General features: G+C 35.8%; 1 protein-coding gene across 8 annotated transcripts in view; it reads right to left on the bottom strand.

Moving 5' to 3' along the window:
- The window catches only part of CCDC141 (coiled-coil domain containing 141), a 202,330-nt gene that overhangs the window by 89,958 nt on the left and 88,008 nt on the right, over positions 1-24,364 (bottom strand). For all 8 annotated transcript variants that reach the window (XM_079134532.1, XM_079134531.1, XM_079134534.1 and 5 more), the window contains exon 6: positions 14,296-14,412. In XM_079134532.1, the coding sequence (XP_078990658.1) occupies positions 14,296-14,412 (117 nt within the window). The remainder of the gene's footprint in view (positions 1-14,295; positions 14,413-24,364) is intronic.

The following is a 24,364-nucleotide window of genomic DNA, read 5'->3' on the forward strand; positions in this document are numbered from 1 at the left end:
AGACAAATAGAGATCTGGTGTGAGGAATGAATATGAATTCCCTGCAGGAAGAGGTGTCTAAACTGAGACCTACCACAAACAGGTGGCAGTTATAGAGACTGTAAGTGAACAGTAGGTGAAGACGGAAGAGTGAGAAAAATGAGGAATTAAGAATGAAGAAAGATACCAAATGAAGGAGATAGGAAAGGTGGGATCTAGAATAATAGATGAAGGTTTAAACTAGAAATGAGGGCAAAGGGAAGGAAAGGGGACGGGGAGGAAAAAGAGGAGAAAAGACAGAAAGTTTGGGCAGAGAAGAAAAGAGTGAGTGATTTCACTTTGAAGAATTAAGCAACTTTGAGGTTAGATAAGGCCTGACTCTACGTAGGTGAGAATTTTTAAAGAGCATGAAGGTTTTGGACAAGTTGTTATGGGGAATGAACTAGGGAATTAACAGATGACAAATAAAAAATTCGTAAGGGTAACGGATAATAGATAAATTATATTTTAAGTGGAGTCAATCAGAACAATTATGCTAATTGCTTCACGATCTTTCTAAATTAGGAAGAAACAGAAACTCGATGATGGAGTTTATTCACAATAGCCCTTGTAGCCCAGGCTGAGTAGCACAGGAATGAAGCCAGGGGAGGAAAGAGAAGGAGGTGGTGAGGAGAGCAGTTTGGGGTGAGGCTATAAACAGGGTGCAACAGCAAACCAGTAGGAAGCTGAAGAGAGTGGAAAACGGAAGCCTTTGCAGTAAAGAAGGTCAGGGCTGAGTATTGAGTAAGTCACTAAATAGAAGCTAAAATAGCTCACAGGGAGATGATAGAGATTTAGGGCATGACACGTCAAGCCATAGAAAGAGTTTCTTGGGTGTCCCCTCAAGGTAGACTCAATTTCACTATTATGACAGCAATATTACCATGCATATAGTAAGACCAACTCTAAAATGCCATGCTTTGTGGGAATATTTTTCTTATGGGCTTACAAATGAAAAGGAGGAAGTGGGGGGAGGAAGAATATTTGTAAAAGTCAATTAAGAAAATAAAAACTTTTTGTAGGTATTTAAACATAATGAGCTGGTGGAAATTCCACAAGCAAAGTGACAGCAGGTATTTGTAAATCTAGTGATTATAGAGCACAATCTTCTCTATTTACTTCCTTAACTCTTCCCCAAATGGGCATAGATATTTCTGAGGGTCTTTCTAAATTCAAATTTTCCTTGGAAATGAAAGCATATGGTTCACTAAGCTTCAAATTAACCCATAAGTTTAGGTAAGAAGAGGGTTCCCTACTGAAAATTCCATCGTTTTATGGATTTGCCCAATGCTCACTGGTAAATTCAATACTATTTATACACATTTTGCCTGTTAGTAATGAAATTGTTTCTAATTTATGTTCTGTGAAAAATGACATCTGCTTTTAATTGGAAAGTTCATTTAAAAATCAGACAAGTAAAACAAATTATTCACTAAAATGAAGACAGAGGAATTGAAATGCACTAGTGCAGGTGTCTTACTGTTTGGAGAACTCAGTTGATTTCTGCCTTGAGACATTTCTGATTCAGACCCCACTTTATTTTTCTTAATTAGATGAAACATTTTAAAAGAAATGGACTCTCTTTCATTTTATAGATATTCTTTGTAGTATTCAGATCTGATGTGAGCTAATTTACTAAAGCAATATATTTTATGGTAATTTTATGATTTTTTTCACATACTATTTGAACTGTCATTACACCAGTTCAAATAGAAGAATAGTGAGTTTCCTTATACTGGTTAAAATGTGCAGCAATGAACAAAAAGTCATTTGACAATGCTTGTGAAATACTTAGAAAATATTTGGATAACCTGAAAACTATGTTGTATGAATTCTGAATATTGCTCCACATCTCCCAAGAAACCTATAAGTAGTTCCCTCTGTACTAAATAATTCATCTAAGTGCTTCTTCTGAGGGAATATTCCTACTTTAAAGGAGGAACAATCAGAAAACTTACTTATCTTTTGATCTTCAGTTACCTGAGTAATGGGTATAGGAAAAAATATTTTTAAAAAAAGGTTAAATTCAAGATGTGGACAATCATGACAACACTTTAAGAGACTCAAAGGTCTGTTTGGACCTACATCTTCCAAGTTCTAACAATGACCCTGTGTTTCTGAACTACTCTGACTCTTTCATTCTGCAGTTCTTTCCTACATATCTTTGTCACTCCAAGTGTGGTTCAGAGATTAGCAGCATCAACATTACAGTAGTTTGGTAGAAATATAGACATTCGGGCCCCACTAAAAACCTAATGCATCAGAATATACATTTTTAAGTTTCCAGGGAATTTGCAAGTACACTATAGTTTAAGAAGTTTTGGTCTATACTGAAGTGATTTTTTTTTTTTATAATTAGAAAGATGAGCCAGGAAGTAATACCCATTACTCAGAAGGGGAAATTTGCAGATGGCATTATCTTGTCTATAGTAAATTCAATGGAATACTCAAAAAAGGTATTAGATTTAATAATAAATAAATAAATAAATTAATAATAAATAAATAAATGTAATAATTAATAAATAAAGTCAGTAGAGTTTCACATTACCAGATCAACACTCAAAAAATCACTTTTGTTTCTGTAGACCTACAATGAACAATATGAAAAGAAATATAAGAAAATAATTTTCATTTATAGTAGCACCAAAAAGAATAAAATACTTTAGAATAAATTTAATCAAGGAGGTGCAAGACTAGTACACTGAAAATTATAAATCAATGTTAAAAAACATAAAAGCTTAAATTAGTGGAAAGACATCCTGTGATTATAAGTCGGAGAATTTAGAGTTTCTAAGATGGTAGTACTTCCCCAAAGTTATTTACAGATACAATACAATCCCCATTAGAATCTTTAGGACCTATTTTGAAGAAATGGAAAAGCTAATTATAATGCTCATGTGAAATCTCAAGGGATCCTGGATAGCCAAAACAGTCTTGAAAAAGAAGAATAAATTACAGAATTTATACTTTCAGATATTGAAACTTACTACAAAGCTACAGGAATTATAACAGTGTGGCATAGAAACAGAAAGGTAGACAGTTACATCAATGAGATAGAAATAAAAACCCAGAAGTAAACCCATACATCTGTAGTCAATTAATTTCTAATAAAGGTGTCATGATCATTCAACAGGGAAAAATAATTTTCCCTCAATAAATTGTTCAAGGATAAATAGATAAACACTTGTGAAAGAACAAAGTTAGATCCTTACTTCACCCCATACAAAAAATTCATCCAAAATAGAGCAAGGACCTAAATATAAGAGCTAAAGCCAGTACTTTCCTAAAAGGAAACAGACGGGTAAATCTTTATGACCTTAGATTTGGCAATGATTTCTTAGATATGACATCAAAAACATAAGCAAACAAAATTTAAAATAGACAAATTGGACTTTATCAAAATTAAGAACTTTTGTTCATCAAAGAACATTCTGGGTAAAGAACTAAAGAAATGTTTCTCCAAAGAATGTTCATAAATGGCCAACCGACACATGAAAAGATATGCAAGACTATAAGTATTAGGGAAACGCAAATAAAAAACATAATGAGATAGTACTTCACACATGGAATCATGACTATAAAATAAACAAAATGGAAAATAGCAAGTGTTGATGAGGATGTGGAGAAATTATAACCTTGTACATTGGTGGTGGGAATATAACACAGTGCAGCTACTGTGGAAAATAGCATAGTGATTCATCAATAAGTTAAATGTAGAAATACCACATGATCCAGAAATTCTACTTCTAGGTATATAACCCAAAGAAATGAAAACACGTATTCAAACAAAATCATGTACCTGAATGTTCATAGCAGCACTATTTCCACAAATGGTGGAAATGACCCAAATGCCCATAGCAGATGAATAAACAACATTTGGCATTTATATAAATTGGAATATTATTCAACACCTCCCTCCCCAAAAAAAGAATGAATGAAGCCATAAAAAGTGAAAGAAGCCGCCACAAAACATTACTTGTTATGTGATTTCATATAATATATCCAGAATAAGTAAATCTGTAGAGGTAGAGATCAGATCAGTGGTTGTCTGACGCAGGAGGGAGAAAGGAAAGTAGACTGCTTAATGGGTAGGGTGTTCTCTTTTTAGTTCATACAAATGTCCTGGAACTAGATAGTTATGATAGTGACACGACATCACAAATTTACCAAACAGCACTAATTGTAAATTTTCTATTTATTTTATTACTAATCTCCTTGGAAAAAGTCATTATTGTTTTTAAAAGAAAAAAATACAATTGGCAACAAATATATTTTAAAAATGTTCAACATCATTAGCAATTAGGAAAGTGCAAATCAAAACTACACAGAGATTTCATCTATGGCAGTCATCAAGAATACAAAGAAAGATAGTGGACTGACAGACATCATTACCCTATGTACACATATGATCACATGAATGGTGTGAATCTACATCATGTACGACCTTAGAAATGAAAAGTTGTACTCCATTTGTGAACAATGAATCAAAACGCAGTCTGTAAAAATTAAAAAAAAAATAAAAAGACTAAAGAAAAGAATATAAGTAATAATAAATACTGGAGAGGTTGTGGAGAAAAAGGAACACTTTTACACTGTTAGTGGGATTGTAAATTAGTAGAACCACTATGGAAATCCAGTATGTGGGTTCCTCAAAAGACTAGGCATGGAACCACCAAATGGCCCAGCTATACTACTCCTTTAGGTATTTATCCTAAAGAATTAAAGCCATCATTCTACAGTGATACATGCATACCCATGAGCACAATTCACAATAACCAAACTATGGAACCAGTCTAGGTGTCCATCAATGGATGAATGGATAAAGAAAATATCCTATGTAGGCACAGTTTTATTCAACCATAAAGAAAAATAAAATTATATGATTTGCAGGAAAATGGATGGAACTAGAGACCTCCATGATAAGTGAAATAAGTCAAAAGGTCAAAGGTCCGATGTTTTCTCTGATATGTGGAAATTAGAAAGGAAAAAGGAAAAGAAAGGTGGAAAAGGCAGGGATCTCATGAAAATCAAAGGCAGATCTCTAAAGGGGGAGGACCAGAGGATGGGAGGAGGGGGAAAGTATTGGAAAGTGATGTTGGCCAAATAATATTGTTATATAGAGTGACTGCATGAATATGTAACAACAAATCTTATCATTATGTAAAACTGTAATGCACCAATAACAAATGTGGAAAGAAAAAAAAAGTATGGAGTTGTTCTAGGCACTGTGCTAAGTACTATGGTATTTGAACTCTTTTATCCTCACAACTATGTAAGTTAGGTACCATTATTACCCCTTTTTACAAGAAGGGAATGGAATTCAGATCCAAACAACCAAGAAATTTGCCCAGGATTATACAAAAATGAAACAGAGATGCTGGGATTTAACTGCTGGTCCTTTGTGCCAGGGCTGCCATGCTAGACACTGTCTGGGAGTAAACAATTCACTTCATGCCATTTTCTTAAAATAAATCTGTCTGGCAACTCTAAGTAATGTATGAATGTCTACAGAGTTTGGGGGCGTGCAACCATTAGAAAGCATTTAAAATATGCATTGAATGGAGGAATGCTATGATATGATGCTAATCGAAAAAAACACAAGTGTGTGCAAAACAACACATACACAATTGTATATAAATACATACACAGCTGGACATGGTGTTGCACATCTATTTTCCAGCAATTTGGGAAGTTGAGGCAGGAGAATCACAAGTTCAAAGCTAGTTTTAGCAACTTACCAAGACCCTGTCTCAAAATAAAAAGTAAAAAGGACTGGGCATGTGGCTCAGGATAGATAGTCCCTGGGTTCAACTCCCAATATTTCAAAAATATGTAAATAAACAAACACACACATTTTTTATTTATACACACACACACACACACACACATAGTTTTGGAATAGTGAATCTTTTGTACATATTTTAATTTTCTTCCTATTTCCATATACTTCTATGCACTGTTGTGATTTTAATTTTCCATTGTTTAGGGTTCTGATTTTTACCCCAAGTTCCTTCAAATCTCCTACAAGTTTATTTGAATAGTTTAAATGGATAATTATCATCAGTAGAGCTAGTACAAATGACTCTCTAAAAATATGTTTATTATTTATTTTTCTGATTATATAGTCCCTTCTCATTTTAGAAAATTCAGAAAATAAATAAACTTGTAGGAGATTCTGCTTTACTTCTTTTTCTCATATTTCTAAATATTTTGTGACTTTAAACTTGACTCTCCTTTGAATAAAGTTTTCATGGGACCTAAGCACTGTTATTTTTTAAAAATCTTCAAATAATATTATTTGAAGGAACTCGGGGCAAAGATCAGAAATCCAATTTATAAAATCACTCAGCAACAACTGGAAAATATTTTCAATGACTTAGAAAATCGGATTATGTAATGAATCATGGAAGATGGTTTTAATCTTGAAGCTGAGGAATGTGAATGCTGCTGTATTAAAACATTGAAGATGATGTTTCTTTATACCATTCTCAGTTTGACTCTCAGAATTTTGAAGAATTGCAGTTAATGAAGGACTTTATAACAATATATGTTCAGGTATAAAAACTAAGGAGAATATGGACATACATGGTCTATGGTGGAAAAAAGACTGTAGACATCTAAATTTTAGCACGAATACTCATCCTCTTGGAGAAATTGTTAAAACACAGATTCTGACTCTATAGGTTTGATTGGGAAATCTCAGATTCTACATTTTTAACAACTCTCAAGTGCTGCTGCTGTAACTGAGAGGCGCACCTTGAATAACAGGCTAAGGTCTCCTTTAAATCTTGAAGATGGAGATTTATAACCTCCATCTTGAAAGAGACTTTAAAGTCAGTCCCATTCAAATGGAAATAGTTTCCAAAGTGATTTTCCCCTCTTCAATCTCACTCTTTCCTATTACTATCATTCACATTGTTTTCAAGGTCACTAAAATGCACATCAGCTACTACTTTGCTTGAATGGTATCTCATTTCCCATCAAGTCTCAAACTCAAATGCTCAAAAGGGCCAAAAACATAATGTAAATGAAGGGAGAAGAGATAGGTTAGCTGGAATGTGGGGTCTGTGGCAAAGGAGAGTGCACAGGTCTTCTCTAAAGGAGACAGGTATCACTGGACTGTAGTCAAGACTTGTTACATCTATGTGGAAAGACAAGCCTGATAATGCCAGATGTCCCAATTTTCAGAAGGAGCGAGAAACCCAGATTCCTTTTTTGATAATAACTCCAACACTTTAAGATTACACTGATTTTATTTTTAAACTGATGTTTCCCCAAAACTACATAGATTCAGAGAGTGAGATCCAGATTCTGTAACTTTCGATGCTCCCCAGGTAACTCTAGTGAGTAGCCAGACTGAGCAGCACTAATCCAGACTCTCACATGACACGCACCACAAAGGTGCTGAACTGAACCATGCGTGGAAGCTCTGGAAGTCCAGGCTGGTTCCTGAAGGCAGTACTATGAACCTGTGTAGAGGAAGGAATGAGTAGACCTTCTCAACGGAAATCCTGTAATGAGCAAGTATGCGTTTACATGTTATTTTAATACTTCCTACAACTGATTCTGAGCTGCAAAGGTTGAATTTAAGTCATGATTTAGGATACAATCTAAGAGTATTTAAGGTTCTAAACCAAAGGACATTTTATAATCATCCATGTCTGCTTATTTCTTTATCTGTTACATATGTAAAAGGAAAATAGTTTTTATATTCAGTAAAGAAAGTACAGTTTAAAACAATTACCCACAAAGTGTGTATTAAAAATATCCTTTAGTTCAAGGATTTCAACACATGTTGAATTAAGGTATCACAGATGAGAGCTATAAAAGTCGTTGGGAATAGTGGCATATGCCTGTAATCCAGGCAACTTGAAGGCTTGAGGCAAGAGGTCAGCTGGTGCAATTTGGTGAGATCCTGACTGAAAATAAAAAAATAAATAAATAAAAAAGGCTGGGCATGTAGCTCAGTGGTACATTGAGCTGCCCTGGTTCAATTCCAGATAAGAAACTAAGGGAGGGAGGGAGGGAGGGAGGGAGGGAGGGAGGAAGGAAGGAAGGAAGGAAGGAAGGAAGGAAGGAAGGAAGGAAGGAAGGAAGGAAGGAAGGATGGTAGGGAGGGAGGGAGGGAGGAAGGAAGGAAGAGGGAGGAAAAGAGGGAAGGAGGGAAAAGAAAGTTTCTATATTTCTTGTTTTGAATGTATTCCAGCAAAAAAATGATAGAGGCATTTTCAAAGTTTGTTTAGAAAGAACCTACCGAATACACTAACAAGCTGTGTAGACCACTCCCTGCTGTTCAATTTCACTGTGGACAGTAGAAACACCTGCTTTCTCTGTGTATCAGATTACTTATATGAGTTTCACTAATGAATCCCCTGCTTGATGCCCTATTTCTGTTAATTCTTCTTTGAAAGGATCATTCCCATCCCTCTCCTCATATCCACACCTAAACAAAAGTCCAAAATGTAATATACTGTTTCCTATTTAAGGTCATAGAAAATTGGATTCCTTCTTCAAGAAGGAATACGAATATTGAAAAGGCACAGATGAAAGCTATTTGAAAGTTGACCCTATAGATTGGAAAGGAAAAACATTTGGCAGGGGACTGTCTAAAAGGCGAGTGATTTCCGCAAATATTTTCCACTTGAATTTTCAATTTTCCTCCTTCTGTGTGAGGAAAATGAGGCTCAGAGAGGTCAAGTTAGGAGTGAGTGACACAGCAGGAATTTTAACTGGGTTTTGTTGTTGTTGTTGTTATTGTTTTTTTTTTTTTTTTAATGTAGATGCAACCCATTATAGCATTACAGCCAACTCCTAGGTGTTGCATCGCTCCCCAAACATATGCTGCTTTGGAGTATGGGGAGGATGAAGAATCAGACTATAGAATTATTGACATTCTGTCATAATAACTCCTTTCTCGTGTGTGTGTGTGTGTGTGTGTGTGTGTGTGTGTGTGTGAAGAAAACTTGAGGTTTATAATGGTGGCTAAAGAAAATATCTAAGCAAGAAAGGCTTCTAGGTCCCTCCAGTATTTCTAACATTGTAAATAGAAAAGGCTTATGGTCACCTGACCTGTGCAATCACACAGGGGCCTGTGTTTAAAAGGACCCCAGGATTGGTTTAATTCTCTGCCATTGCTCTCCTGAAATTCTCAATATTTTTTTTTTTAAAGCCTCATATCTTCATTTTGCACTGAGTTTACAAACTAGGTAGCTGGTCCATCTTGTAAAGGTCAACAAAGTAGAGGGTTTAGAGGTCATTCAGTAGGGAAGTCAAAGGATAGTTGGGCCTCAGTGTCAGGGGCACATGGCTGAGTTGGATAGAATAATGGGTACATCCCAGGAGACATGCTGGGGTAAAATTTTTAGGTGTGATGCTTTTTCTTCCCAACTGCCTGGTCCTTGCTTAACTTTGTCTTCCCACCTCACACACTTTTCTTGGATAGAAAATAGCCTCAGGGTAGCACCACCCAAAGAGAAGAAGAAAAAAACAGGAAAGCACTGGAATCTGCCCAGCGGGTGGTTAGTATGAGAGAGGTAAGCTTCTTAGTGTGCTTGCTCCATCTCTCAACTACACGAGTTGAATATAGTACAACCCACAGAAATGGTCTTGGAACAAAGCAGGTTCAGAGTGGAGGTCCTCTAAAGGGCCAGTTCTTCTATGTGTAGGGGATAAACCAGGAATGGTTGAGATCAAACTGCAACAGAAGTTGTCTGCCCTCAGGAGCACTCCGCCAATACACCCAGGAGGAACAAGTCAGAGGACTGGCTTCCTCAGTCCTATACCTTACCAAAATGGCTGAGATTTCAAGGGAGCAGTAATTCCCAGGAGAAAATGAACATCTGATGAGCCCAAGCAACACACTGAAATACCTGAATCAGGGAGAATTAATGCACTGGACAATCCCAAAATTCAAAATATAAATTTATAATATAAAATAAATATACTTTAAGATATAAGGAAATATATTAGATAAGTAAAGCAGGGGGAAAGTGTGAAGAAGGATCAATCCAGGGAGTGGGCATGAAAAATGCAATAGCTGAGGTGAAGAACTTGGCAGGAGGGCGAAATCAGTGATGTGAGTAGAAAAAGAGTGAAATGGAAAATCAGGGTTTGGGCAAGGGTTAGGAATGGAGGAGGAGGTTAAAAGTCATGGGGGACAGAAGCAGAACAAGCAATCCCCATACAACAGGACTTTGCAGAGTTACACAGCAACTAGAAATTACCACAAGGAAGAACACAAAAAACTGCAAACTAGAGACAGAGTTGTGGAAAGAAATACAATATCTGTGGCTTAATACCATTTATGCAAATTGCAAATATCTAACTATATTTCAGAGCAGAAATATGTCTGAAGACATATTAAACCCATTGCACGTCTGTAAGAATGGGAATGTGTGTAGGGGTAGAGAACAAAGGGAAAACAATAAAATAAATCAAGAGATAGGCCAAGCTAGAGACATAGGAAAAATTAAACAGTTTATAGAACTCTGATGGCAAAAAAATTGCAAACAAAAAAGATCATGAATAGCTAGATAAACTAAGTCATTATCAAAAATTACTAGAGAATCATAAGGAAAAATTAAAGAATGTTTTTTCTTCTTCACAAAGAAAAGTACTTAATAAACAGGCACTAATCACACATCCTTTCAGTGCCAGGCACTGTTCTAGGTGCTGGGAATTCCAAGAGGGATAAGATGCTGTCTTTGCTTTTAAGACATGTAGCTATTTCCCAGCCCAGCCCTACTCCTTTAGATCAGCTCTGAAAAGTGTTTTTACACTGATGTTGCTTTAAATACAGCAAGCATAATGGATGCTGCAACATAATCCTATCTCCTTTATGGGGTTTAAAAGATAAAGGAAGTTTTTGAGGTCTTCTAGTCCTACCTCCCACTGCCTCAGGAATCTTTCTATCAACCTGTAAAAATTTACTAGGAATGACCATGGATTCTTGTTATTTCTCCCAATGGAATGGCTGTGGCTACATCTATTGCCTCTAAAACAACTCTCTATTCTTTCTTCTCTGTGTTCATCGTTACTAGAATCTTTCGCTGTTTCCATGGACAAACATTCTGACGGCTGCTTGCCTAATTCCACCTTTTTCTGGAAAGACTTCTCTTCACCAAGCATTCATATTCCATCCACATGCTCAAACCCTAGAACAGAGTGCCACTCCATCTTTTGCACTTCCACTGATAGGCCTCTCTCAATACTTATGATTCAGAGACCCCCACTGCCTTGGACAACCAGATGTCTTGCCATTGAATGATCTAGTGTCCCAGATTGATGGCAAATGTCTTAAAAGCCTTTCTATCAAAAAGTTATGTCTGAGTCTCTCTCTCTTTCTTGGAGTGGTACTAGACTTGGAACCAGAGGCACTCTACCACTGAGCCACACCCCCAGCTCTTTTAATTTTCTGAGACAGGCTCTCATTAAATAGTCCAGGCTGACCTTGAACTTGTGGTCCTTTCACCTCAGTCTCCTGAGTAGCTTGGATTATAGGCATGTCTCACTACACCTGACTGGAGTATTTATCTCTATCTGGTTGATCCACTCTACATAGCTGTTCAATGACTCAGAAGGCTGAGGCAGGAGGATCAGACGTTCAAGCCCAGCCTCAGCAAGCTTAAGGCTAGCCCAGCCAACTTAGTGAGACTCTGTCTCAAAATAAAAAATAAAAATGGTTGGGGATGTAACTCAGTAGTTTTGTGAGTTCAATCTCTAGTACCACAAAATGAATGAATGAATGCATGCATGAATGAATAAATAAATAACTATTTGATATTTTGGCAATCTCTAAAGATGGCATTAAGACTGGGGGTTCCATAGGCCAACCTGTAATTTGGAAAGAATTTTACATCAAAAAGAATGCCTAATAGGAAGAAAATAAACAGGAACACCTAGTTAAAAACCACTAGTATTTATTTTGAGAAAATATTTTTATGCTCAACCATGCAGTGAAAAGTTTTCTCTGCCTCAGTTTCCAGACATAGTTTGCTTTGAAAACCACTTGAGTGCATGGGGCAATAGTTTAGCTTCTGCATGAGATCGTGAGTAGTTCAAACCCTACTAGGGAGGGAACCAAAGGAACCAAATAGACTAGTTGGGAACATCATGGAAGTTATCAGGAATTAGTATCCTTTTTATAATATTTTCTTGGATATTCTTAGAGCTTAACTTCTTTGTATAATAAAATGAGTAATCCTCCAATTTGAATTTCATCCATATAATGAAGGAAAAGAGCATGACTCTAAAGTATCTCTAGGGTTATATATGGAAAGACTGAAAAAGGAATGTGCAAAAAATATTAATAATGATTATCTTTCAGTTGAAGGATTAACTTTTATTTTCCTTAGTTTTAAACTTCTCCATGGTTCACTTGGCATAATAAAAGTGTGTACTATTTAAAATTTATTTCTACTCAACAGTAAGAAAACAAACCACCCTATTAAAAAAATGAGCCAAAGATCTTTACAGACATATCAACAAAGAAGATACAGAGGCAAATAGACAAATAGACAAAAAAAAAAAAAAAAAAGATGCTCTGCTTCTTATGTCATCAGTGAAATACAAATAAAACAACAATGAGGCACCACTGCATACCTATTTGAAAGGCTAAAATCCAGAACACCTACAATACCAAATGTTAGCAAGGATAGGGAACAATAGTTAAGTCTCATTCATTGCCGTCAGAAATGTAAAATAGCATAGTCATGGTTGCAATTTAAGGATAACAATGGAAAGAATACCTGTATGCTTTTCTATTTAGGTATATCAGAGGTTCTAATATGAACAGTAAACCATGATAGAAATTGTGCCCTACTAAAATCAAAGTAAAATGTTAACAAATATTCTACTCTAAACCATCTCATGGCTGTAAGAAACCATACTAACTCCACGTTTATAGTGACTAAAACCCATGATATGTCTAAATAATGTGGTTATACTGTTTTTACTCATTTGTTTTAAAGGCAGTAGCTATCCTATGTCATTCAAGTCATTCATTGTGTTTAGCATTTGAAGATTTTGACAGAATTTCCTGATAAAATTTGAGTTTGATACAAACAGAATTACTGTATAACTGCAATAAAAAATTAACTTTGAAATAGATTTTTAAATTGCTGAAAAAATGTAAAGAACTTAAAAATGAGCATCATTGCTGGGTCAACAGACTTATAACAGCACCTTTTATCAATCAGTTAAATTTTCAAATCAAATAGTTTGAACACCCACAAATATTCTGCAGTATTCAAATAAAAGCAAGAAACTTAACACAAAATAAGACAAAAATATGTCATGATTCCTATGATAAAATTTAAGTCTAAATAAATGCAATCTACTACCCATCCCCTCCCCATATCAATTTCCATCTTCCCAGACAATGTGAGTATTTGGTTTGTTTTCACCATTTTCAATTACTATTCAGTAGTGGTGCATTGTTTTCCAGAGCTCATGACAGCTTTGACTATAACTACTAACCACCCAAGATATAAATAATAGAGTTCTTTAAATCTTGATGGTGTTTACAGTATTCACAGTTCTCATTCAGTCTATTATGATGGACTTTGTTTTCTTGCAGATCAATATGAAGCACCTCTAAAGAATTGTGGAAAGTATTTACAGACCTGACTTGTACAAATAACTTGATTTCCAAATAACAAGAAACAATGGAGAGAGGAACAACTGTAGTCCAGCTGCCCTACTTATCTTGCTTCCAGCACTCCATGGTTCCATTTTTGCACATTCCATATACCAAGAAGAAATTGCCTGGCTAGCAGCCAGTACTTCTTGTAAAATTGAGAAATTTGTATTGAGTCAAGGAACTTGGGAAATGTAAATGGGAACAGTTATAAACTATACCTGGAAATCATAAAAGTGATAGTGAATTGAGATCTCAGCACAGACAAAATTATTTAGAAAGATAGCAAAGTGTGATGTTCAAGACCTTGAGCCCTAAATTAGACAAAACCTAGAATTAAATTCCAACACTGCCATTGACAAGATACTATAATAGTCAAGTTATTTTGCATCTCCAAGCCTCTGTTTTGTTTCTTTGGTTTGATCCATAATATGAGGAAAATAATACCTACATTTTAGGGGTTCTGAGATAATTTAAATAAAGCATCTCACATATGTCTGACATGTAGTTAACTATTAAGAACATAGTGATTATAGAAGCTGTTGGTTTGCTTATTATCCTAGAAGCCCTCCTCTAAGTCACTCATACAAGCATATCAAGAGAATATCCATGCATTTTCAATTATTTTTAGTGTCTCTTACCTTTGCTTTTATTGTTAGTTCCTCGTGCTTATAAGTGAGATCCTCATTGTCTGAAAGCGATGAACCTAGACTTTGTTCCTGCAAATCTCTTATGGTTTTCTGAAACCAGCAAGTAACCTGGGTAAGAAACAACAAATAAAGAACAAAATTCAAATGATGCAGATAAGTCAGAAATAATTCCTCAAACTTTCAAAGCTTAAGCTACTTTAATTTCTCTTTATATAAACTAAACCCAGGTATCAAATGAACATAAGGTTTTTTATTTTGTCTCCATTTCAACTACTATATTCCTTAGAGAAAAAAAATAATTTCAGAAAAGCATAAAAATTACTTATCAGTTCAGTAGATTACATGGCATAAAGAAAATCTCAAAAAGAATGAAAATGAGTTCTTTTGTATCTTATAAATCATGCATTCTTTTCAAGTGTTTTCTTTCCTTGATACAAATATGGATCTAAGTGTAGTTACATAGACCTAGAAAAGGACATTAAACAACATCTGTAAAATTATATTTTCTACCATAAAAAAGACAATGCAAAATTACTCAGGTTGCTGCCTTTGCTGGAAATCTATATTCAGAAAAATAAATGGAAAAATGATTAAAATTCCTCTGACATTTTAAATGGTAAGAGCATGACTCATCCATGTAGATTTGATTTATACTATATGCCATACACAATATTAAAACAACAAATATCAAAGAACTTGAAAGAAGCTATAAATTCATTCTACTTCCTACCCCCAGTGCGGGGAATTGAACTCAAGACCTCCTACAAACTAATAAAGTACTCTACCACTAAGTGTCATCCTTAATATCTGATACCATACATTTTTTTTTTTAAATGCCATAACTTGACCTGGGACCTATGACTTAGGACTCCTGGATACAGATATCTTATCCCAATTAAATAAAAGGGTTTAATTTATACTCTCAAATCCTCATATCCTTATGATCACAACATAGCTGCTGATTTTTAATAGGCAACTACAAGCAAAATAGTTGGTTAGTTGATTTGGGGACATAATCACTATTTTTATCAACAAGTTTCTAACAAGTATGACATAATCATTGTAAACACGAGATTATCCAGGACTACATAGTAAGGGTCAGAGACAGGATTTGTCTCCAAGACTATATGATTTCAAGACACATGTTCTTTCCATTATTGCTGTCACCATGCCTGAGTAAACTAGGGTATTACCCTTATCTAAACCTTATGGTCAAGGGGAACAACTTCAAACCCAAGAAATAAATACTAGCTACCCATTCAAAATGGTGGACATATCCCCTACTGATTTCCTAGGTTACCTTGCCATAGAATTTCTTCCAAATCCTGTAACAAGGAAAAATGTTTGAAGCAAGAGGTCAAGGAGAAAGTTAGATTATGTCTAAAATTCCATACAATAATTGTACCACACACATACACATACACCCAGAATTCAGACTTAAAGGCTTATCTAGAATAGGATACCCCAGGACCATTATTAGGATTGACAATGCAGAGCTGATTATGAGAGCAAAAGGACCACACCAACACAGCATTTTCCAGCATGGAGTAAGCAGTAAAATATTAGGCAAGAGTATATTTCCAGCTTTCTGATACTTGGAAATCTCTGTTTACCTGAATTCTAGCCCATCATCAATGCAAAGAAAAGAATAATGGTGACCCTGTAGAAGTTTTCATGTAAAATATCCTCATTTTTTTTCAGACTATTTGGTAATATTTACACTATCTAGAAGTTTCCACATTTAAAGTATTGTGTTTATGTATTTACAATTACTTGAAATCAGTTTATTTCTCTCCAGTCCCACATAGAACAAGATATATACATGTACATATTAGAACCCACAGAGCATTTTATCAAGAGCTATACAATTTATTCATTGACTTGTATAATTTTTATAAAACAAAATAATTTCTCAAAAAAGCCTAAGTTAGTCCATATACAGACAACTGGAGGAATGATTTAAGAGTTTCCTCAAAATGATATGAATCATGAAGATAGCTAAATTTCAGAGATCATTTATTTTATTAAGTACTGGGGGTGACTTTCGTTTATTCTTTTTGTTTGTTTGTCTTTTGATACCAAGGATTGAATCCAGAGACTCAACACTGAACCACATCTCCAGTCCCTCCCCATGCCTTTCTTTCTTTCTTTTCTTTTCTTTTCTTTTCTTTCTTTTCTTTCTTTCTTTCTTTTTTTTTTTTTTCATGATAGGATCTCGCTAAGTTACTTAGCATCTCACTTAAGTTGCTGAGGTTTTGAACTTTCAATACCCCTGCCTCAGCCTCCTGAGCTGCTGGGATCAAAGGCATGCACCACTGTGCCCAGCTAAGTTTAATTTATTCTTAGCTAAATTATTGGGGAGTGCCTAGAAATCTCAAGAATGCTTTAACAGAGATGGTTAATATAGAAGCTGAGTGAACGAAACATGGGTACAAACAGGTGTTCACTAATCTCCCCAAACAGGTGAGAAGCCTGAACCTTCAGATGATCCTATTAAATTTTGTGATTCAAAAACTTGTCATTTAACACATACCAGTAGTGATGAAAGCCAGGGAGGAGTGAGTTATTTTGATTTCTAATGGTATTAACTGACCTCATCCTCTAGATTTGACCAATACTATTTTAACTCCCAAAGGATACTATTCCTATGAGGCAATACTATTCCCTACAAGAGAATATAAGGGAAAAAAAACCCTGTGATATGCAATACATCCTGTGCATATGCCTGCCTACTAAAGCATGCTAACTCTCTAGAGTTATACATTTTCACTGCCACAACCCCTAGAAAGAAACATAAAAAAGTTGGCATAAAACTGGGAAGTAAGTGGATCATTGTGAGGGCATTACATCTCATCGTGAGGAACTCACACACACAGGCAGCTTCGTAGTTCAGATTTATCATACATGCTGTGTGATGCACATAAAACAGGCTCTCAGAGTCCTTCTCAGGCTAAAATAGGACACCCTAAATCACCCAGAGCATGTCAATTACAAAACTCTGATACCCAGTAAATCAGTCATGGCATTGCAAGTAGGTACTGCAGACAGCTGTGCAGATATTCCAAGTACACTTTATATCCGCTGCTGTCCAAACGCCTGAGTGGTTAAGTATAGCAAATGATGCATCTGGACATGTTTATAGAACAGGGTTCCTGCAAAAGGATGAAAATATGATCCATAGGTTGACAGGATGTGTAAATGAAGGAAAAACAAAAAAACACTCAAAGTGTACACTCAAGTGAGTTCTGAGCATTGCTAGACTAAAAGGGGAATTGAAAACACTTTTACTCTCTCTTCTCAGCTCCTGCCTTTCAGCTTGACCTAAGCAATGTGCTTATGATCATCTCATCAGTTTGACAGGGTTTCTAGTTACTTGAAGAAGATAGGACTAAGTCTGAGAAGTAGTGGGACAGATATTTTTTAGGGGGAGAGGGTATGTGGCATCCATCAGAGGGTGACGAAAGAGAAAGAGAAAGGGAAATCAGCAAAGCCATGAAAGAGAATCAGGGATGTTCAATGAAAACCAAGAGCTGCCTTGAAAGCTGAAGAAGCCAGAAAAATTCTGTCGAATAGTGGAGACTTACACTGCCTAATATATTTACCACTAACTCACACATGGCCATCGAGTACGTGGAATGTGACTAGTCCAATCGGAAATTTGCTCTAAATATAAATTACACATCAGATCTCATAGACCTCACAGAAAAAATAATGAAAATACCTCATCAAGAATGTTAGTATTTCCATAAGCCAAACTCAGAAGGTCAAGGGTCCTGTGTTTTCTCTCATATTGGGAATTTAAAGAGGAAATAGGAAAAGAAAGGTGGGGGTAGATCTCATGAAAGTCAAAGAAGATCAGTAGAGGAAAGGGACCGGGGGTGGGAGGTGGGAAGGGAGAGGAGAAGTGCTGGGAGTGATAGGGGCTAAATTCTATTGCTATATTGTGTGCATGCACAAATATATAACAACACAGTACATCATTACGTACAACTATAATGCACCAGTAAAAAATGTGCAGAAAGAAAGAACACTAAGAATGTTGTCAGGCAGGGTGGCACATGCCTATGATCCTAGCAGTTTACTAAGGATTGAAGTTTGTGGCCAGCCTGGGCAACTTAGCTAGACCCTGTCTCAATATAAAAAATAAAAAGGGCTTGGGATATTGCTCAGTGGTAGTGTATCCCTGGGTTCAGTCTTCAGTACAACATGCTTACATACCACACACAAAAGAATATTAGTATTAATTACCTGTTGAAATAATATTTTGAATATGTTGGGTTTAAAAATATATATATTATTACTTTTCACTTCTTGAATATTTCTTTTTTACTTTTTTAATGGTTACTAGAATATTTAAAATCCCAGATGCAGCTTATATTATATTTTTATTGAATGGTTCTGTTATTCAAGGATGTTCAAAAAAATCATTACTTGTTAAATGTACACATAAGGACTGAGTTTTAATTAACAGCAAATAAAAATTGCAGAGCCAGGAAAGTAGTGGAATGAGATATCAGTTGGGTGCATTTATGGATCACTGGTGGGAGAGGGTGAGAGAGAAGAACTAAGGACCCATTCAAAGAAGCTGATTGACTAAGCTCATTGGCTGAATACAGGAAGACAGCTTTAGGGAAAGTAGAGGGAACAAACATGTTTCTCCTTACCTTCCCCCCCACCCCCATTGGATTAGCTGAGACATGCATTTTTGGCAAGTACAGAGAACTAAAAATTTGTAAGAGTTAACACAAGAGTATATCAGACTGAGTAGGAAGGATGGAAAAGAATGCCATTGAAGGTGTTAGAAATGGGCAAGGAAGGACAAGTCTTTGTTGAACTTTCTGCCCCATACCCAGAACCCCTGCTGGAAAATAAGAATGAAAAAAGTAAGAGAAATGTGTCTCACCCTCACAGAGAGGTATAGGGTACTACTCTGGGCTGCTTAGACCATTATCTCATCTAATCTTTACACTCTTGCTATGATGGAGATAATGGCTTTTTCAATAAATGAATCGAGACCCAGACAGATTAAGTAACTTGCTTACGTTCATACAACTCATCAGAGGAAAGTCCCACAGTTGGGAAAAGTAATGCCATGGCCAAAGTTCATGCTTTCGGATCCAATAATTATTTTTCCTTTTCATCATATTCATCTACAGAAATAAAGAATTCTGGAGAAGTGGTTCTTATTAGTCTATGATGATGACCATTCTTAAAATCAAAACCACAATACAAGGCTCTACTTATCAAACCTAATTCTAAAATGACCCTGTGTACAATCATGGGGGCTCAATAGAAACAGTGCATTGGAGAGAATAAGGAGACCCATCAGGAGTGCCTAAGAGGAAGAAGCCAGCTATGGTGACAGCAAGCACAGATTGAGAAAACCAGTTCCCAAATGATACATGCCAACGATAGGACTAAAACATCAGGAACACAGGCAATACAAAATGCTCTCAGATGTTCAAGGACAAACAGCTGAGGTGGCAAGCATGTGAATTGGTGCCCAGCCTGAAGTCATACATCAGACTGCCGTGATCCACCAGTTTCTTTTTCTGCAATTTGTTCTACAATCTGAGATTGGATCTTATTTTTTGATCTTTATTTAAGACTATATTGAAGGAGGCGAGCCAGAGATAAGCATTCAAACTACCTTAATAGAAATGCCTAGGGGAAGACGATAATCTCTTCAAATTACTTTCATTTTCTTTTCTGAGAGAACAGTTCTCACCAAATAACTAGCTACTATTAGAGACAAATGAAAAAACAAAACAAAACACCAAAAACCAAAATGATAAAGGAGTGGGCAGGGGAGGAAAGGAACTAGTTATTTATCTTCTTTAACCTAAGACATTTTGACAGTCTCTCTTCTAGTTACCAAAAATACACTCATACACCAAAATGTTTCCAGTTACAGTTGATGGCCACAGGTGACAGTTCCAATGACTACTTTGATTTTGAAGGCATGTTAGCATTGTAGCGACAATTTTAGCTCCCAAAAGGTTTTGAGTTTTCTTCTTCCTTTTTTTTAATAGTAGGGAAACAAGAAACCAGTTGTCTTTTTTTGTGTTAGGCAATCCAGTCAAATGCGTTCTGTACTTAAGTAGGCAATAACCAGACTTTGAATATCCATTTGCTCCATTAGATGATAATGATATTATAAGAGGGACTAGAGACATGTTGCTGATATTGTACCTGAGGACTTGGGAGTAGGAAAGAACAATTATTGCTGTTAAACTGAACTGTTTGGCCTAGAACTGCCTCCATACAATTTAAGTGTGGCCTAAACCTTTTCCTATATGACGGATTGCAACCTAACTAGATAGAGACTATGACCTACTCTGGTAACAAGAGGCCAAGTCTCAGTCAGTCACAAGAGTACAGCTGTTTAAACCATATTCAGATAAGACAGGTGTGAGCTGTAACCAATACTCTCCTAACTTCCAATCTCTGGATGTCATTTCCTTTCTTCTGGCTATAAATATAACCCAACCAATGTGATATAGTGGAGCATTCTGAATCATTTTTGGTCCATACTACTGCCTGGTTCTGGAATCCCAAAAAAAGTCAACTAAGAGCTACAAAACTAGATGTGTTATAACTTTGTCTTTTAACAATACTAAACATGTGGATTGGGTTTCTCTTATTAAATGCATTTGGGACCAATCTATAGGCCTATTGTTATTTGGACTTAGTCTCAGAGATTCAAAGAGGACAATATTCACAATTTTCTTCTGTAGAATTTGGGAGTTCTCCTTGAGTTATTGAAGTCAGCTGGAAGGTATTAGTGTCTTCCCAAATTATCAAATTACAGAGTGTGGTGGTGGTGTATGCCTATAATGCCAGCTACTCAGAAAACTGAAGCAGGAGAATCAAAAGTGGGAATTCATCCTGGGACATTTAGTGAGACCCAAGATTATTTAATTATTTTAGAAAAATAATTTATTAAAAGGTCTGAGGATATAACTCAGTTACAGAGTGCTTGCCTCCCACACACAAGGCTCTGAGTTTGGTCCCCTGCAACACACACACAGACACACACACACTCAATGAGGACTCTGTTGATTGAGTAGGAAGAAAGCTATAGCCTGTTGTCATGAGGCAAATTTTGTTATTTTATAAACAGCTTCACAGATAACCTTTGTTTTATAATTATAATATTATATATATAATCATATTTATAATCTGACTTATATTGACATATTTCTCTTTCCATGTCCATATTTCAAGAAAGATAGGCTTCCCTTCCCAACATGGCCCTCGCATTCTATTTGTTTTTAGATAGGCTCTTCAATTCTAGCTACTCAGTGGTAGAAAGCTGTTCAGTCCAATCTAATAAAATTAGTACAGCAAAAGTCTCTAAGGAATGATAGTAGAGTGAAAAAGACACTTTTCACTGTATGACTGCATGACTGATGTGATCCTGCAATATTATGATCAGAAAAATGAGAGATTACACTCTATGTATGATCTATCAAAAAGTATGAATGCATTCTACTGTCATGTACAACTAATTAGAACAAATAAAATAAAATAAAAATTTTTAAAGTTTCTGGACACATATTTTAGTTTTAAAATTACCTCCAACTCACTGGGGGAACTTCCCCTAGCAGAAGTCTATTTTCTAGAAGGGAAACAGAGTCCTGCCCAGTGTCTTGGCAATGTGTGTCCCTGCCAAAAATAACTAAGGCCTGGTTTTCCCAAATAACTTTCCACTGTAATTGATCTGGACATCTAGAACTAAGTACGTTCACCACATGTGATAGATAAAGAGAAACAGACAGGCACTAGGAGTGCCAATTCCAAGGTCATGCAGCTTCATGGATTTCATATTGAAACTTTGGCCTAAACCCCTGGTTGTTAAAAGAAATGAGAGAAACTATCATTTGTCTTGATAGGACACATCACTGCTAAATTTTAAAGGATATTGTAATCATTTTAAAGTGTGATGTTTATTTTGTTTAATTGTAAGTCTCCCTTTAAAATGTATTAAAATTAATTCAACCTTTGGGTTTGTCTTTGGGGACCCTGGAAGTGAGAGAAAGAAGAGAATAAGTCCCTTTTCCCTGGTCAGTTTGGGATGGCAGCAATGCTGACATAAAAAGGAAAGCCAACAAACTCCAACAGTAGGACAGGAAAGAAAAAGAGTTCTGGAAGGAGGAAGGAGATACACAGGTAGCCTGGGGCTCAGCAGACAGCTCAGACAGCAGCAGCTAATTTGGTCCCACAATGGGTGTGAAGGGTGGAGGCAGAGCAGAGCTTTCCAAAGAGAACATAGGCATCACTTTGGAGAATGAATTCGGTCACAGTATGTACCCCACATTTATCCTACCAATGAATTTGGGGGCTTAGATAATCAAAATGTTAAATCATCAGTTCAAATGAACAGTATAGTAGCACACCTTACCCACAATGGATGTTTTCCAAGACCCCAGTGGATGTCTGAAACCAAGGGCAAGTCTAAATTCTATGCATGCTATTTTTTTTCTTTACATACTTATGACAGAGTTTAATTTATAAATTAGACATAGTAAGGTATTAACTATAATAACTAATAATAAAATAGAACTGGGACTGAGTTACAGCTTAGTGGTGGAACACTTGCCTAGTCCTGGGTTAGATTCCCAGAATGTCAAGAAAAAAATAGAATTATCATAATAACCTACTGTAACAAAAATTATTTAAGACATGAATTATTCATTTCTGGAATTTTCCACTTAATATTTTTGGATCAAGGATAACTGTGGGTAACTAACAGTAGAAAATGAAACCTCAAATAAGGGAGGACAACTTTATATAGAAATAACTAAATTAAATGAAAATGTAGTCAACTATAATAAACTTAAATGAGCTAAAGAAATAGCTAAAGGATGGAGAAAGTTAGTTGATAGATGAAAAGTTGATTTTTAACTATCTGAGAGAAAAAGCTAACCTTTTGAATAAAATGGTCTGGATGCCAAGTCATAAAATTATATTTATTCCCCTTGCACATCAAAACATTTTAGAATTCTAAGATTACCTAGTGGTTTAGAGAAAGGGTGTGGGATCTAGTTAATATGCAGAATTTTGTGTCAGTGATATCTAGTAAAGCTCAGAAAGTGCCATGTACTGCTATAGCCAACACTTGAACATTTATTGAGCATTTAACATATGCCAAGTTGTGCTGTAAGCATTTTTAATATATCACCTTATTTATTTTTTACAAAATCTGTAGCCAGATGCTATTATTATCCTTATTTTACCAAAAAGAAAACAAAGGCACAGAGACCAACAAATGGTCCAAAGCCACCGAAGCTAGTAAATGTGAGAGCAGGCTTGGTCCCCTTACTATTGGTATCAGAGTTCCTCTGTTGCTACCTTAGATCTGCTATGCCATTGAAAGTAGTCATGATTAGCAAGTACTCCAGCAAATGGTGTCTGCTGCTCTTGAAATGATATGTTCCTCCTACAAATGTTAAGATACTTTATATTTCCTGCTGGCATACTTCAGAGAGAATTCTAGAAGTAGCCCATGTGCCCGGATGAAATTCTGTGATAAATTTTAATCTATAAATGCCTAGTTATGTATTGTTGTCTGTTACTGGACCAAACTATTGGATTCTAGTATCACCAAGATGATTTAATCCTTATTTTGGTTTTATGCCAATGTTTGAAAGCTACATTCAAAGAAGGATTAAAAAAAAAAAAAACACTAACATTTCATATGTTACCTTATATCAATTTAAGCTGGTCAACCATTCAAGCTCTAAATGCTAGTTAGAAAGTGGTAGCATGCACCAGAGAACACATACAGGCACACATGTGTTCATACACATAGTTTTACAGATGCCCACCAGGTACAAGACTGGTGTCCTGAGGCTGTGCTTTACGTATGTCATCTCTAATATCATTTTAATTGCCTATTGGCAGGGAATATGCTGTGTAAGATTACAACATATATTGTACTCAAATTATAACCCACAAAATCTTCCAAGTGAATGCAACCTCTCCTGCCCTCCCCCCAGAAATGTGTATGTCATACACATATATATGTGATCTGTATAGTAAAAAGAGATTGTCTCCC

Source organism: Sciurus vulgaris, assembly GCF_902686455.1.
Source record: "Sciurus vulgaris genome assembly, chromosome: 3".
NCBI classification, from domain to species: Eukaryota; Metazoa; Chordata; class Mammalia; order Rodentia; family Sciuridae; genus Sciurus; species Sciurus vulgaris.